Here is an 18,340-nt window from a genome sequence, read left to right as displayed (position 1 = left end):
CTGATTACAGAAAAAAGGTAATTTCTGAATACTTAGGGATGAATGAAGTAGGTTTTCTTAAGATCAATACAGTCTGCCTCCATGTTCACAGCAAGTCAGTTTCCTTCTGTTCTTGGTCAAAAATTGCTGCTATTTAACAAGTTCTGAGTGAGCTTTCTCTGGAAGATGAACAACAGTGATCAAGGCTGAAGTCTGATTTATATCACTTAAGAAAGTGGCATCAGACTTGAACAGCTTCGAAAGACACTAAAGTGAAAAGAACACTGATACAAAATGTTTGCAGTCTGCTCCATCCTCAGACACCTCTTTTTATTTTCCTTTCGGTTTTATTTTAGATTACAAAGCTATAGAAGTTATCCTTGTGAGGGGGGCAGGTGAGGGCATGGGGACAGGGAAGGAAGGGTACAAGTTTCTTTCCAACAATGACTCTGGATACAGCTATCAAAAAGTACAAACATTTTCACATACTCTAGTTCCTTCTTTAAGAATAAAAAAGACCCCAAACTTTTTTCACTTTCTGCATAAAAATGTCAACACCACATGAACTGTGACAACAACTGAGTCTTCAAATATGATTCCAGTGAAAGTTCTGGCCCGTTCACAACTATGAACAAACTTCTGTAACAATCAATTTGTGAGAAACACAACAGGCTGAGAAGCAGGATTTCCTTTCCAGGGCAAGAAATCTGGTTTCAATCCAAATCCCATTGAAAGACATTCTCATAACTTTTTGCTAACCAGAAATTCTGAGTTACATACAGAGGTGCTAAAACTGTGCAGCAGTTGAAATGTCTTCAGTGTTCATACACGAAAATTATGTTCTCTGTAGTAACAAAGATGCTGACAAGGATGTGAACGTCACTGACCAGCTGTGGGAACTCCAGGCATCTGCGGTTCCCGGGAGTCCACTCTTAGACTGTCCCTGTGTTACCAGGACCAGAGTCACAGCTCCTCAGTTGGGAGCCTGACAGCCCCGTGAGCTATCTGAGAGCAGGACTTGCAGGCTCACTGCTCCAGACCCCAGACATGAGTCTTTTAAAGACTCTCAATCCCAGATCCACGTGACTGGGAATTCTGGCTTTGAAGGTCTGGTATAGCCTTCTCTGGAACTAACAACACGGGCAGCTGATCTCTCCGCAAGACCATCCTAGCCCTGGGGACTCCGAGCACTTAGTGTTCTTAGCTACCGAACAAAACCTTAGAACAGTATTTCGTGGAGTTACACTACTTGTGACTGTAAGGTTCATTGCTCAGGTCACTAAATAACTCCTGAAGGACTTAACACGAAGAACTCACAATGTGCCTAGTGTTAGGAGACACAAAACCAGGAGCCCATCCCAGCATCAGGAACTCTGTGTTTGCGGGGGGGGGGATATTACATAAAATCCTTAACTACAGAGCATGTAAAGGTTTTGAGAAGTCTTCCTTTTAAATCATGAAGGACCCACACCATTAAAGTTATGGACTCCTGTTTCAACCAATTATGCAAGAGAGTGCTGAACTTTATCTCCAGGAATTGCAAACATTTTGAAGGAAACGTAGTGGAATGTTGTCTTGTACAGAAGAGGTCCTCTAAACATAAGTCTGACAGCCCTTGAGATCTTTTCAAGACTAGCTGGTACAGACGTGGTTTTAATAAACAAATTCACTTCCACTTTTGAAGCTTTTTTAAGAACTGTCTTGAAAATCATTCCAAGTGCAGTAATAATTACTCTAGAGTTGACAATTGTCTAAACTGTGTCCACAGTTTCACATCTGTACTGAAGCTTAACTTGTAGCAAAGCCAAGGAATGGTTTTACCTGGTGGAAGATACACATCTACTTGACATAGACCTTGATACCATGTTACATGTCTTTGGCACAAAACAGGATATACTGCAACACAATCTGTATGTGGGCTGCCCCTTACAGCAATTCAGAAATCATGAAGTGCGGAATTCAGCAGTCCACATACTCTATGTCCCTTGTGCATCAGTTTTCTACTGTTTTCAGACAGAACTTGTTATTAGTCTGAGCTGTAACTTTCTAAATGGCTTGTGACTTTCTTACCAGAAAACCTTAATTCTCCCTCATACCAGTGTACCAGTGATCAAGACAGGTGCACAAACTAGATTATTGTTTTTATTGGTAAGAGAAAAGGAAGGGTTTTGAGCACTTTCCCCAAGAGCCTCTCACCTCTGTAAAAAGCATCTATTCCCAGTCTGAATAGTAAAGGTCCATACACCAGGTTCCACGTGCTACTGTGAGGGCTTCAGGGACTAGCTGAGAGGGTAGGAAAAGAGCTTTATGCTCTTCTGGCTGTTTTAACTGGTTTCGATAAGGTATAACAGTAAGTCATTATGCTCTAGACAAAAAATAGGGACACCTTTGTGTATTTTTGCCATTCCAGAAAAAAATAAGTAAAAAGCTTGTGTGAGTGAAGCACTTTGGTGCAATTCTGGGTACCAATGAGTTTAAAAAAAAAAAAAAAAAAAAAACCAACAAAAAACCCACTAAAAATGCAGTTCCCGCAAAGCCGAAAGGCATAAGGGGAAACAACCAGGCTCTATACCTGCTGCCCAGCCACGTGCTCATTAAGTGATATTCTACAGTTTACAGTCATGCATTTAATGACATTACTACACTGAGCCTATAAACAAACTCCATAACAAAACACTAAAGATTAGCTAACTTATGATAATTATTTTTACAAGTAGAACAAAACCCCTGCCTGTCAGGTTCAGATGGAAATTTTTCTCAAGAGAGCTATCACCCTCACTGAAAAAACTGCATAGGTGGATTACTCAACTTTTCCTTTCAGTACAGTCACACATTTGTTAGTTTCTACTTCCACCAGCATGTCATGTTTCTGTGACAGCACAAGAAGAGAACTTTCAAAAGAACATGCTCAGTAGATGATATTCCCCAACCCTGAACAAAAGGTTTGACCAAGCTTTTCCTAATTTGGAACAGAAAGAACTATACTTATTTAAAAAAAAAAAAAATCTTAAAAGCCAGTAAACTGAAGCCTACAATTTTATGTTTACTTGCAAGATAACTCATAAACTAAATCTTGTTTCATATACATTGTTAAAAGACTTTTTTCTTCAAATCATTTGTCACTGGTAATTTTAGAGTAAGATGCATATACAACCCTCCTACTCCCAAACATTTTACAGAATAAAACTATAATTACCCAAATAATCTATATTTTTCAATCATAAAAATAGAATCTTCTTACACTTAAGAATATATTTGCATAATGCATGCACAAAGGTAATGATATATTTAAATAAAATGCATGACAATGTATATAAGCATTAATAACCTAAAGTATTAATCAAAGCATGTTTTAAACACAGTTATAGGTAAATGTTTTGATGAAGTCCTATTAACTCATTGAACTGAAATGCATAATACATATACAAATATCTAAGGCAATTTAGAGATCTCTAACCCAGGACACAATCTGACAAAATGAAGCAGTCAGGGGCAATATTAGGCCAAGGTAACTTTGGCCCAAATTGTTCCCCTCTTTTACGGGATTTTTGAAGTGAACTCAGTTTCTAGGAACAAGAACCCAGGAAGAAGAAAGAGGTGATAAAAGCTGATGCTGGCATTGCCACTTACCACCAGTTCAGAGCCTCAGATGTGTAAACTTTTACTCAAATACGCAAGAGTATTTCTCATTGTCTAACACCGTAAGTAGTAACATGCAATACAGCAAGTCTTGTTCAAGTACAATTTTAAAGGAAAAACTCTAAGACAGGTTCTATTACAAATATTAAAAAAGTAAATAAATTAAATACAAAGACCTGAGAACCTATGCTTGAAGTTTTTGTGGAAGCAAGCCAACACTTGAAAACCTGCCCTGTCACAGCTTGTGACACACAGTAACAAGAAACACTTGCTATTCTTGATCAAAAACAGTAGAAACAAAATCAGAGAGGGGTCTTCCCTCCATTCTGATACTAATTCAGGGCACTGCACTGCACTTAAATTACTACATGGGTACTCATAACCTGACTGTCAAAGCAAATATTTCTTTTCATCTCCCTGGTCTCTCTCCAACACATGATACTCTTAGACACACTGCTATCTTGTCTGAGAAAGGTTGGTAGGGCCCTGATGAAATGCACAACAGTCTGAACTCTTTCTGGAGGGCTACAAAGCACAAGTGCTGATGGAAAGATCACCTTCACTGTTGTACCGCTTTTGGCTGGGTCAGAGTTAATTTTCTTCATAGTAGCTCACATGGTGCTATGTTTTGGATCTGTGACCAAAATGTTACTGATAACACAGGGACGTTTTTGTTACTGCTGAGCAGTGCTTACACAGAGCCAAGGCCTTTTCTGCTTCTCACACTACCCACCAGCAAGTAGCCGGGGGTGCACAAGGAGCTGGGAGGGGACACAGCTGGGACAGCTGACCAAAGGGGTATTCCATACCATATTACGTCACACTCAGCAATAAAAGCAGGGGAAAGAGGAGGAAGGGGCAGATGTTCAGAGTGATGGTGTTTGTCTTCCCAAGTCACTGGTAGGTGTGATGGAGCCCTGCTTTCCTGGAGATGGCTGAACACCTGCCTGCCCATGGCAAGTGGTGAATGAATTCCCTGTTTCGCTTTTCCTGTGTGTGCGGCTTTTGCTTTACCTAGTAAGCTGTCTTCACCTCGATCCATGAATTTTCTCATTTTTACCCTTCTGATTCTCTCCCCATCCCACCTGAGGGGAATAAGTGAGCAGCAGCGTGGTGCTTAGCTGCCTACCAGGGTTAAACCACAAGTATTAAACCACACCAGGATCAATACATTCCCTTTTCAACACCTCCGAACAACTAAGTGAAGTGTTCCTGTGACATGCTGTATCCTGTGATTAATCCTCCATTGCATTTAACAACAGAGTTCTTAGCAAAGTCGATTAAAAGTTCTCAGGTTTAGATGAGATTAGCTTATGGTTGAAGTTAAATCCAATAGTAAGAGAAGATGTTGGACAGATGAAAATAATCTGCATGGACAAGACAATTTTCTTTCTTAAAAGGTACGCACCCATGAATGATAACCGCAGGTCTGAATTCGGAATACTGTTGGGTTCCTTGCTAATGCTAATGTCTCAGTTAAAAACCTCACCAAGTAATACTCTGTAAATGTTTTTAGAGAGAACTCTGTTACCGATACCTTTGTCATCTCTCAGATATATTAAATCACTGTGATATACCTGAACATGAACCTTCCACATCCAGAAAACTTCAATATCCCTAAGCTGCAGCACATCTCTTCCTCAACAGAGACCACCACAGTAAATCAGACATAGACCACTACAGTAAATCAATTCTCTACTATCTACACAGGTTGCCCGTGGAATTGCAAATCAAATTTAAGATCTTGGCCTTTTCTTTAAGGTCTCACATCCTTGGGCTCAGAATACAACAGAAGCTTACACCATATAACACGAGCACCACAGAGATCCCCAAACTAGTGCAAAGTGTGCTGGTACACAGAGCACACATGTGCAGTCACTAGCTCAGGCACTATAAAAAGACACAGCCATATTAGCATGTCAGTGAGCTAATTACTGCTGCTACTTCCCGTTTCAGAACTCAGTCAGAGCCTGCAGCTCTATGGCGACAGTTGCCAGCTGGGCTTTTTGGGCACTGCAGCAACATGCCCCATGGGAGGCTGACATTTGCACTCAGGGGACGGAGCATCCTTAGAGTCTCGATCAGGTCTAGGGCATCAAAACCCTGTGCTCTCTTCTCCCACTCCATAGGAAGCAGGTCCACCACACTGCACCATGGAGCAAATGACTCGGTTCTTTTAACCTTGCTTTACAGAGCTGTCACAGGAATGTACATGTTTATTTTTCTAAAGTGCTCCTCAGAACAAATAAAACCCAAACAAAATAAAAAGGAAAAACCCTACCAAAATAGGACACTGTACTGTACATATCTCTGTCTCTCACAGACGATGACAGTATGTGAAACTCAGTAACACTGCTCAACGTAGTACTGAAATTCACTCAGATGCTACAGTTAGCCACCTGTACCTGTTGTTCTTACACCATTTTAGCGCCTCTCTCTGCTATTTGATTCACCTAAAGAGAGACTAATTAAAACTAGAAAGGGCCACTCTTTGGGATAAAAATAAGACCACCTGATCTGAGCACAAACTGTATCATTTTTTGTCTGTAAAAATGAGGTTAGGATCTGCACCAGTTAAAGGACTGCACTGAGAATTCTGTACTTATTTTGTCATATTCCTGTAAAATTTTGGGCAAGCCATAATATCCACATGCCTCAATTTTGCAGCTGTACAACTGGGATACTACATCCTTTCATTACAGTATATCAGATGATGATAAATCCCCAAATGCTTGAGTACCTCAGCAAATATTCTAGGCATTAATTAAAAATTAATTTAAAACGCAGTTACTATTCCATACAAAACCCTGTTTTAATGCAATGAATTTGTACCAAGAATGCCTTCGTCCTGTTTAACTGACCAAACTAAATCACATAATGGTATTCTTATTGCATACAAAGATGATCAGCATGGAAAGTTAGTAACATCCATCCTCCAAAAGGCATTTTCCACATAGAGAATACTCAAGTTATTTGAAATGATCGAATACTAGAAAGATGATAGATCCGTGAGAAGACCAACAATAAAGTAGTAATGAATCACACATACTTACCACACAGTGCTATGCTGACAACTAGTTGTATAATGACAACAATAGTAATCAAGTAGAGTACATACTCCTTTCTCAAGTCCTGAACCAAGTCAGCCCATGAGCAGGAGCACTTGGTAAATGAGAAATACTACACAAAGGAACACCCTAACAACAACAGCTTAGGCATTAACTTTGGATGCAGACAGGAATGTTTCTAAAGAAAACTGAAAACGTGTCTGTTTTGTAGTAAGAATCTTTTCAGTTTTGCATGCATTTTTACTTTATTAAACTAACATAGCTAGTCATTATGACACCTAATGATTGCAAAGGAAAATCTTTGAAAACATGAATAGCTTTTTTATCTATTAACTTCATATATGGGTATAAAAACTACAGAATATTATACAGAACTATGTATTTGGCAATACGCCCTATACTTAAAAGTGGACAGGGTTCAAAAAATTAAATCATTACCTTTAAGCATTGTTCTTCCAGTTGATCCTCCGAAGATACTTAAAAGACCACTTCTTGCTCCTAATGATGTAGTTGCTTCTAGTAAAGCACCAGTTATATAGTTAGAGAGGGCAGTCCTCTGTAAAGTAGCACGATATTGACAGCAAGCACCTGTTACACATGGTTTTACACAAAAACCATCACCTTTGCATATACAGTCTGTATCAAACGTTGGGAGCCTTCTCAGAAGATGAGGAAAATATTCAAAAATATCTTCTGTTCCTTCTTCTTCTCTCACTGTATCGAAGATCTGTGAAGAATGCAAAAGCATGAACTGTTAGTTCATTTGCTTAAGATAAACTGAACATCAAAAAATTCCAAACTAGCATGTAAAGTTCAACAGCCTCTGCAAAAAGGCACTATATTAAAACACTGCAGACTTGTGCCTTGAACGTGAAATATCTATGAATACAAAACTGATTTGTTAAGATTTTGAGTTGGGTTCCCAAACAGGCTATTTAACTAAAACGGCATTCTGGCTTTCAACCTGTGGTTAAAAGCATTCTAATGAAAACCAGTTTTAAGGATCACCACAGGGGAAAAAAAAAAAGCGTGCCACCTCAATACATCTGATCAACATTTAAAATAAATACTATACACAAAAATATTTATAAAACTATTAAATCTATTGTACTTTTGGTAAAGTCTTACAGATATGAGTAGCAGAAAAAGAGATCTACTCAGGGTTTGCAATTTTTCTTGCTGAGTGGGGCGGGTTTCTGCAAACAGAAATGGTTTTAATCACTGTGAGCAATCTTTCAAAATGTTCTGGTGTCACGTTCATTGCATTACTTCCAGCCTACGCACAGGTCCTCTATCTAATATTGGTTTAGTACTCTTTTTCCAATATTTGTGCTAACACACTAATGAACTTCAGTCTGTGGCTTAGCAACTAAGTAATGTTTGCTTATTTTAAAGAGTCTAATGATCAAAGCAAGAATCTGGAAGAAATCTTTTCATTTAGTATACAAGGAGAGACTTGATTCTTTGCATTCTTGTATGCTGACTTACTGATTAACATTAATAATTTGTTTCAATGATCTGTGCTTTGCAATTACAAAGTGGAAACTACCAAACTAAAACTTAACATAGGGAAAGGTCATTATAACAGTTACCAGGGCAGGTGCTGTCCTGGGGTTGTTCCCCATCAGTCCTTAGATACGCACAAGAAATAAGCTGATGGCTTAATCACTGGGTTTTTGTGATTAACGGCTTGTTTTTTGTTGCCATCCTTCCCTACATATAAAGAAAATACAGCTATTCATCAACATGGCAGAAATCACATCCCGTGCATGATCCAAGCACGCATGTGCTCAGTCAAATGATAAGAAATTGTTTGCACAGCCTGTGTACACCACATGTCGGAGGCACCGGCACCACAGGACACATACATGCCCAGCCACGTATTCAAGGAGGGAAGCACCTCCCAGTACAGTGATCTGCACACATGTCCACTTCTGCCCTAAGACCTGCATTTACCCTGCCATGAAAGCAAGGAGGGTTCAAATGCCCTGCTCCCATGAGTTATCTCACCCTCTACAAACAGAAGTTGTGAACGGTGATGTAATTCTTTCCTTCAGATAAAGAAACTGAGAATAGCAGAAGCTTTAATTCAGCTACAAAATTCAAAATTTGGCAAATTTTTTACTTCTGATTTATTTTTTGCCATAAAACAGAAAATCAAATACAATGCAATATTTATTAAAGTACATATTTCTTATCTTAGCTTTAATTTCTGTATTAACAGTTTCTTGGGGAAAACAGTAAAATTCAATCAAAATACAATAATTTATTTACTAGTAATGTAATTCAAGGATTTGAAAAAGAACACTGACATATGTATTAACATGAAATTAGAAAAAAAATCTTTCACATGTTGACTATGACTTTTATAACTCAATTTCATTAGAAACATGACTTCAGTGATTCATTACACAGTGAAATACTGTGGTATCCTTTTTTTCCCCCCCCTCTTTGCAAATTGTCTAAAATCTATTTGGTCTGAGGTTTCTAGAAATATTAAGCCTTTACTTGAGCCTCTTTATCTTCTTTTCCTTGGTATACAACAGTTTTACAGACTCGTAGACTCTCAGTAAGAACACTGCTCATCTCCACCTTTCTCAAAAAGAAAATACACTCCTAGAGCGTGCATTACCTGGACAGACTATGTGCAGACCTTTTAATCAGGGAAGTGTCTGCAAGGAACAGCGGGATATGCATATGACACACCTTTCCAAAAGGCGTACTGTAAAATAGTGAACCTTCCTTATGCAGGGATTATGAGTGTGCCCCACGCAGCAGACATAATTAGTCTTTTTAGCTTGTTTAAAAAAATATTTAGTTAATGAAAATAATTTAACTTCTCAAAACTGCAGTTACCTTCCAAAATATTTTTAAAATTGGGTTCTGCAACTTATAAAGGCATGTTCTGTTGCCTACACAACTAAAATTTCTTTCAGCTGCCAAAGCAAAGAAACCCTTTGTTGACAGAAATAGGCGACAGTGTTTTGCTGGAGAGATTATACACAGAATAATGGTGTTAATCTCTTTTGTATAAAGTAGACTTCAGGGCACTAGCTGTCTCGAAAGACTGTACTTCATAAAACATTTTCAAATACTGTTTGTTTTGATGTGTTAAAGCTCTGAATGTGTTACTTCTGCTGCACACAGATGAGGTTAGGAAAAAATACAGACTTACAATTTTGTGTATTTATCAGCCACTGAAAAGAACTGAAACAATCAGAATAGGAACATATCCTTCAGGTAACCGATAGGGAAAATACCCTTTCGGTGAGATTGCACCAGACAATTGGGGAAACTTAATCTTGCCTGGGAGACAAACAAGTTGATTCCAAGCCAGGGCTTACAGTTCACCCTGGCAGATGTATTGATCTGTATCACTACCAAAGAATGATTACTGTAATTAAAAATTGATGTGAACCAAAAAGAGTAAAATGCAGCACTAAACTGACAGCTACCTGTCAAAAAAAGATTATTCACAAGGGTGTATGGCTCCTGATTCACTTTTGCCCTCCATAGCAAATTAAAGATTTCAAAGCAATCTGCAGTCTGATGCTGCGGTATCTCACATACTACATATTGAGCAGTAATTCACAAGAAACTGAGGACAGTATCTGGATCTAAAAGCATCGCAATATTAAACGTACTTCAAATTTCTTTTTAAGTAGTGCAAAGTACTGACACTCACAAGGAGTTCAGGGTGAACCTTCTTATCGATACCACTGTATTGAGGACACATGTAAATAGTAAAATTTATATGCAGTTATAGTACCTCAAGACTTACTTTAGACAATAAAAGCATACATTCTAATACTTTTTCTTTTCTCTTTTTTTCCCCCACGATATTTTTAAAATAAGAAATGAGCTGAAACAGGTAACTCCCTATACTAATATACCAGTATTCCAACAAAAGTATACTGTGGCTTTGATAGATTTTTACTTTCTTCTATTTTTTAAAGATATTTTAATGATAAGCAAAAAGAAAATAAAAATTACTTGCAACATAAAATTTGCCACAATACTGCAGAAGAAAAACATGTCCTCCAACTCAAAAATGAAAATTAGCATCAAAATAAAGATTAAATTCAGGCAGAATTCCATCCTTGTACTTTTATAACCAAGTCCATATTTGGAAAATAAATGGAAACAAAATATATTTTTCAGCTCTTAATAAAGTGTGCAATAAATCATCAAAACTTTACTTTAAAAAAACCTCAACTTTGCTTCTAGTAACTTAAAATGGTATCTCCAAGTTAACTTATTGATAACCTTCAGGCAATAAAACTTTCTTACAGTGACAACAGACATATTTTGTTAAGATATTCTTTAAAAATAACTATAAGAACAAGTAACTCAGCTTGCATTTAAACTATTCTGCATATTTCTCTTCTAATCTTTTCTTCCGTTTAATCATCACTACAATTGCAAATTGCGTTATGTCCTTTTCTTCGCACTCATTACTGTAGGTTCACTACATAAAAGTAGCAGAAACATAAACACCATAGCCATTCGTACCCTTACAGTTTATGACTGATATTCCCTCAAAATGAAGCTGGAGTTCATGGGTGCTGCTGTACTGGAAATATTGGATATAGCAGTTCATAAAATAATTGTTCTGATTTCTTACTTCAACTTACATGTATCTCTTCCTGTTTACTGTAATCTTTTATTTGTTTGTCTTTTCATATTTTTTTGCCTCAGGTATTTAGCTTAGAACCTGGGGCATGTTATCATTTTGCCAAACATCCAGCAGCTGCTTGGCGAATATGAAACCCAGAAATTGGAATTAAGAACAGACCAAAGATTCCCATTATTAGGAAGCAGGCTTAATTTCTCTAACTTTATTATAATAATAAAGAATATGTGTACCCAAAAAGTTGACTGTAAAGAATAGCCAAGAAAATTTGTGCTTATTGCTACTACACTAGAAAAATAACAGAAAATAGGCCCTAATGGGGCTTTAATAATTCATTGCATTGTTTCTGACTGTCATCTGTCCAAACTCTTTCTAAAAAACTTCCATTGATATATCCTGATTGACCAAAATGAAACACTGAAATGTAGGAGGTGAGTGTGTATGTTTGCGCGCACGTGTGTGTGTGTACATGTATATGCTCGGCTGATACTTTCCCTTCCAGTTTACCTGCAGAGCATTTCTATTATGGAGGGCTGCTGACAGCCCGTGTGCAGCATTGCTGTGACACAAAGCCTTCATTTGTTGCATGCTTTTAAAGCAATTTTAAATGCCTGTAACCCACAGCGGTATATTAACAAGTAATAACTCTCAGGACAGTACATCCTGAAGACCACTTAAATATCTCCTTTGAAAAAACAAAGGTTTTACAGAACGTATGAGCCTAAACACAACTAATAACATCCAGGAAATGCTGTTCTTTCCAAATTTGTTCTGTTCCAAGAAAAATTTCATTAAAATGAGTAAATTCAGATAGTCATTTTTCATTTTGACACTGCAGATTTTTTAGAAGAAAACCCTCACGAATATTGACCAAATGAAGCTAACAGTGATCTCTTAGAAGTCAAGACCAACGACTGTTCCAATCACTTTTACATGTATTTATTCCACAACAGTGTAATTCAAATATCTATAGCATGGAATATGACAGCAGTCTGCTATGAAACAAGCACTTTACATATTCCTTTCTTTCTGCCCAAAGTGAACTTGGGTGGAAATAAGGGGAGCTGAAAGAGGAAACACACTTACCAGAATGAGAACTTGCTCAGAACAAAAGAATTGGGCATTAATGCACAGTTAGCCAATACTTCAGTTTTATGTCTTTCAAAATGGCACTCTAGCATCATACTTCGGACCATTTATTTAATAAAGTTTTAAAAAGAGGTGATGCTGATAGTCACATCATTTTCTGAAGGGTCTTGGCTTTTCCAGATTTGTTTCATTCAGGTTTATGACCATACCCACACTGATTAGCTCATGATGCTTCAACATTGCTGCTAAAGTACAAATGCAGAATAGATTAAGAAATGCTGTTTTGTAAAGATGTTGCCTCCCTAGAGCCAGACTTCTCACTGGCCGTTTTTTTCTAAGGATGTTGTGGGGGTCAGAAAAGACGGTGAAAAGAAGGCAAAAAGGCAGCAAAAAGGAAAAGATTCTCCTGTTATTCCTTACTAGTATCACCTTTTTTAAAAATGGTATTATTTTAAAAGGAGAAATAAACAAATTTCCTAATGAAATTTCTATTAAGAAATTACTTTTCCCAACATTCTTACCTGAAAAATTGTTCATCTAATTAATCTCAAAATACCACCCAAGATTATTCTGTTTGAACAAGAGTGAGGCCATAGCCCAAGGAACATTTCTTTTAGCTACAAACGCAAAAGCAATTTTGGACATTATTATTTTCAACATTTATCCCTTGATCTGGTTCACTGTGAGAGAACCAGTCACTTAATTACTCTCTGAATAATCCTAAATTGCTAACCACTTGATTTTCAAAGATGTTGGAACAAACAACTGTCAAGTGGGATCTGCAGAAATGTTGAAAATCTGACCAATCTATGAAAAAAGGTCTGCCACTGGTCTGGGATTTAAAGTCAGGTCGTGTGAACTCATAACAGACGTCTAAGCCAATACAGAATAATTAACGACCTTGCTTTTAATCTAGCTCATATTTTCAAAAATAATTCCTGCTGTGCTAAAATAGAAGTGAATCTCACTATTTTGTATAGTCAGTTCTCCACTTTTCATTTACAGTTATCTAGTCTGAGTAAACATTACAGGTACAAAGACACTTGGATGGTGATCTGAAGGCCAGCTCTGGAAAAGCACTGCAGCTTTCTGACCTAAGCTAGATCCAAACAAATTACCTGTTTCTCAGCACTGTGTTTGCCAGAGATGCCACTTCTGGGAAAGCTTACTTACTGGTGCATGCTTATTGCTTACAGAATCTAGTTACAGTGCTTCCTTCATCAGCTTCCTCTCCATGCTCTCATAAAGCTCAGGCATCTCTGCAGAGAAATTCTCTACAAAATTTGGTTAAGACAACAGCAAGAAATCAGATTCTGTACAGATGGATGTTTACGATGTCAATTGAAAAAAACCTCTTTTAATAAAAGAAAACTTTAAAAGCTACAGCAAAACTCATTGTATCATATTTTCTAGCACTACTGCTAAAGTTACCAATTAAAATTTTGAAAAATATTTCACTTAACTTGCAAGAAAATGTAAATGAAAGACATGGCTAAAAGAAAAATATTTAATATTCAACAGCAAGTTAACAAACATCTGTATGCAGCTTCATTACAACTCAAACTTCGCCTGCAAAAAGTAAAATCTTTGGCAAAATTGCAAATATATACACTTTTTTGGGTAACAAATTGATAAATTTAATTTTAAAATTTTTTTTACAATTTTACACTGTTTCAGGACAGAGGCTTCATGTCATTATGCATTAATTATGGATTCCAAGGGTTCCAGCTACAAAATTACATAAAAAAATAAGGAAAATAACAGTAGGAGAGACTGGAGGTGACCAAGTATTGGGTTCAAATGTGTATCACTGCAAATGTTCTGCACTCAAAAAGATCAGAGATTCACCATCCCTACATGACTTTCACTGAAGAAAAAGAAAGGGGTGCCACAAGTTTAGTATGCATACTTTGCTGATTTTCAGGAAGAAGGAAATCTTTAATTCATGGACTTCCTAAAACATTAATCTGTTGTAACAATTTCTGATTACATATCGATGATGAGAACTGAAACACATTAAACATCGAGTGTGTTTTACTGTTATGTCTAGAATAGTGTATATACCTGTCTTTGTATCATGTATTTAAGATTCTCTAGAAGACGTGCCAGAGCCCCACATCTCAAATGTTACGCAGGTTGTTCAAAGCTAAAGGATGTTACTGTGTTTGACAGAGATGATGCTGTGAACAGCAGAAAGGTCTGTTCTGTCAGGACTATTTCTTAGCTCTGTTCACTGACATGTCTTGTTCACGTCAGCAATCAAATGGGTGACGCCTTCAGAAACCCTTTGGAGAAATGGAACTAATCTGAGCTTTTTTGTAAGTATTTTTCAGTGTCTGGAACAGAAAAGCTAGACATTTAGACTGTTAGAACATTATCGTCTTGGTGGCCCTCAGCGGCCTGTGACCAAAAAAAGCACACACCAGAACAGCTGATCAAATTTTTGGCTATGTGTCTTACTAAGTTCTGGTATTTTACATGATAAGTAGGGCAAGGGATAAAATCCGTGGTCAATTAAATTCCATTCTTAAATTACTATCAAGATGAAGTGGATGATGACAAATAGACATCCACAAGCTTTAGTAAATCGTACTGCCACTCCAATTCACGTGAGGTTCACTACCTACCCCAAGCTTCTCTGATTTCTTGTTTGTCGTGACACCATTGCAGAGTTTCTCCCTAGGTGCACTGTAGCAAATATGGAAACAGCTATCTGGAAGCAACTGCAGTTTTGCAAGTTGGGGTCAAACTCAAAAATTCCCACGAATCCTCTTGCAGCATCTCATGATCCATCTTTTTTGGCTAACAGGCAACATTCTTAAAGTATTAACAACCATCCCAGATTTAAAAAAAAAATAAAAAATAAAGGGTTACATATCATGATGCCCTTCTTCATACTCAACAGTTTTGAGAGATGTATTTGAATATCACCCTTCAGCTGGCTCTGCAAGCCAACAACTGCCCTGCAAAGCAGAACTGATAGCAGTTTCAGCAATGGCTGAAATGCCATCTAGCCTGCCTGCAGCTTTACCAACAGGATAAAAAGAACTGTCATCACCTGAAGGAACTTTTGTTGAAACACAGCCATTTGGTGCAGGTTTGTGTTCAAGAAATAGCAGTAAAAGACTGTTTTGGCACAGTGTGACATGGTCACCATCCGCTACAGCATGTCAGGATGACAAAGAATAGCCTCCGGGGATCTGTGTGCAGGTAATCTCAGAGCTGCAGTAGCAGCTCATCAGCAAGAAAGCTGGAGCTATAAACACACGTTTGCAGTGAAATATATGCAATTGTGCCAAGACTGTTCAGAACATCAGGGGTTAACAGTGTTCTCTACATCTTAATTTGCTCCTGTCTTGCGCTCTCTATGTATTTTCACATGGTACTTAAACAGAAAATCTTGACTGCTGAGATGCTAAATTTCGTAATGGAAAAAAAATCCTTAAAATATCCTTAGACTGGTGAAATGCTGGTTTGTATTTGAAAAAAATGCCTAGAAAATAAGAGAATATAGTGCCATGGTACAATCTGAAGCGTATCTCATAACATACTAGGAATACTGTTGTCTTGGGGGGGGGAGGAAGAAAACCTCGCTCAAAATGCATGCATTGAGTAATCAACACCACTACAGTTTTGCCCAGTGCTTGACAAATGCACTATTTATTACAGGGTGGTTCAGACATTTTCAGGGTGGTGTGGTTCACAGGTGTTGCTCATCTTTTGTCTGGGACACTATAAAGAAGAAAAGCAGGAACAACACTGAGAACGCAAGAAATGGAAAGATTTGTTTACTGCAGCAGCAGACCAGCATGGAAGCATCAGGAAAGACAAAGGGGAAGATTTCTCAGTAGATAGCTGAGGCAGAAAGAACTTCAGTTGCCACTGCATTTGAGGATGCTTTGAATGCAGTCAACAGGAATAGGTAAAAGAGGAAAGAAAGGTAATACAGTAAAATTAAGTGACGTGAGGGGTTTTCTGCATTGTGTGCATTTTTTTCAATATCTTTAACAAAACTGTGATTATAAAAAAAAGAAGATCTCTGCTTACATAATTTGCAATTGCAGGCAGTGAGTACAAGCAAACACTGTTATGTTATGCCCTCACTGCCCAGAAACTGGGGAGGGGACAGGACGATGCCAAGATACAGTCTAGCATACACTATCATTTTCTCCTTACAATAGGAATAAATCTACTGAGTCAAAAGGAAGTTGTCCTCCCCTGGGCAGGGTGTGTATGACTGGCAGATGAGGTGCGTGCAGCGGAGTCTGTCTGGTCCCCTTACACATCTGAAGGAAAGAACACATCACAGGAAAGCAATAATGGTCTTCAGGCACTTCTTCATCCTAGGAGTCAATGCTTGTTCCAGCATACTGACAACAAACTCTAATTCACTCATGGCTTTTCTAATAACATCTAGAGTTACAGTCACTGTGGGAGGCCCAGATGTTTCCATTTGCTTTCCTGTAAATGAGGTTCAGGTTCAGTGTTTTAGATAAAACACCGCAGTGACCTGTCCCCTTTGGTCACCCTTCCAGCAGCTGCCTTGTCAATACCGTTGTTGCAATGTCTGTTCTGAAAGGCTTTTCAAATCTTTGCTCTCTCTTCAATGATTAGCTAGGTGTGGATCTTTACAGTGCCAGGACAGAGCGCAAGACAGAGTACCAGGCTACAGAGCAATAATACTTACTTATTCAACAGTAATTTTTGCTCTGTATCAAATTTATACAGTAAGTTGTAACTGGGCAATATGGCACAAAGCAGGAGAGGAGACACAGGAAAACAGATGAGTTCACCCTAGTAAGATGGGGAGCAGTATCGATGGCAGCTGGAAGGTTGCCAAAAGAGTGAACAAGCACAGATGTGCCCAAATATTAATCCTCATTAACCGATGTTCTGTGAACTTTCTACAGCTTCAATTGCAATTACAGAATGTGCATTACCTCACCAGCCAATATTTCTTATGAATTGCATCCTGTTAAGGATGAGATCACTTCAAGGAGCAGAAATTGAGTTTAATGAGGATCAAACCATATTGCAGAGGCAATCCTTAAATGTAACTCAACATTTTTCAGAAATTATATCAGCCATCCCCCATTCAGTTCTGGTATATGACCAATGTCTTTAGTAGGGAAATCTTTTCATTCATGATCATAAGAAAATGATGATATAGTTTTTAAAAAATAAATACATTTGAGAATTGGATTTACTTATGACCAGAAATTGTAACAGCAGACCCAACTTCCAACAAGTCGTCATTTTCACTTTTGAAAAAACTTGGTTGCTATTACTTACTAATTTTCCATTTCTGTAAGGTAACAGTTCTAATTATTTTAAAAGCCATTGCCCAAAGAAAGATCCACTTCACAGATTTGGAAGACAGAAGAAGCAGCGTGATATAAATGGGGCACAAATTTACCACAGCATCTCCACCCCAAGAAAGTCCTGCTCTTAAAGAATAGTCAGTCTAGTGGAGAAGGAATAGTAAAATAGTGCTTGTTATTTCTCATGGCAGGCAAAACACTTTAGATCAAAACAAGAAGAAGCATCTTAAGATATAAAACAGAGGCCAACAAAAGACATCAATTAATTGTCATTTGACAGATTGTTCATAAGTACTTGAAATTTCAGTTTGATTAAGGAGAAAACGAAAGGCTGACACCAAACACAAGGTAGGAGCTCTTCACTTTTCAGCAACGTGAAACAATGCCCTTGCCAGTGAGACAGACTTCTGGAATCTTACCCAGAAAAAGCCAAAAAAAGCCCTTTCTGGTCAGCTATTTGTATTTCTGTGGCACAAAAGCATATGTGAAAAATATTTGTCTTAATAGTTATTCATTATTTGATTACTAAGCTCTCTTGCTAACTTCTTCAGTTTAAATCATATTTTTTATACTTTTCTAGTACTTCTCAACTTAGTATTCTGAGCTAAATT

General features: G+C 37.7%; 1 protein-coding gene across 6 annotated transcripts in view; it reads right to left on the bottom strand.

Annotated features, from left to right (window-relative positions):
* The window catches only part of PLCE1 (phospholipase C epsilon 1), a 163,513-nt gene that overhangs the window by 83,713 nt on the left and 61,460 nt on the right, over positions 1–18,340 (bottom strand). For all 6 annotated transcript variants that reach the window (XM_054831342.1, XM_054831340.1, XM_054831341.1 and 3 more), the window contains exon 3: positions 7,125–7,413. In XM_054831342.1, coding sequence (XP_054687317.1) covers positions 7,125–7,413 — 289 coding nt within the window. The remainder of the gene's footprint in view (positions 1–7,124; positions 7,414–18,340) is intronic.

This window comes from Grus americana, chromosome 7, assembly GCF_028858705.1.
Source record: "Grus americana isolate bGruAme1 chromosome 7, bGruAme1.mat, whole genome shotgun sequence".
Classification (NCBI taxonomy): domain Eukaryota; kingdom Metazoa; phylum Chordata; class Aves; order Gruiformes; family Gruidae; genus Grus; species Grus americana.
The sequence above is the reverse complement of the archived record's forward strand: the minus strand, read 5'-3'. Positions and strand labels throughout refer to the sequence as shown.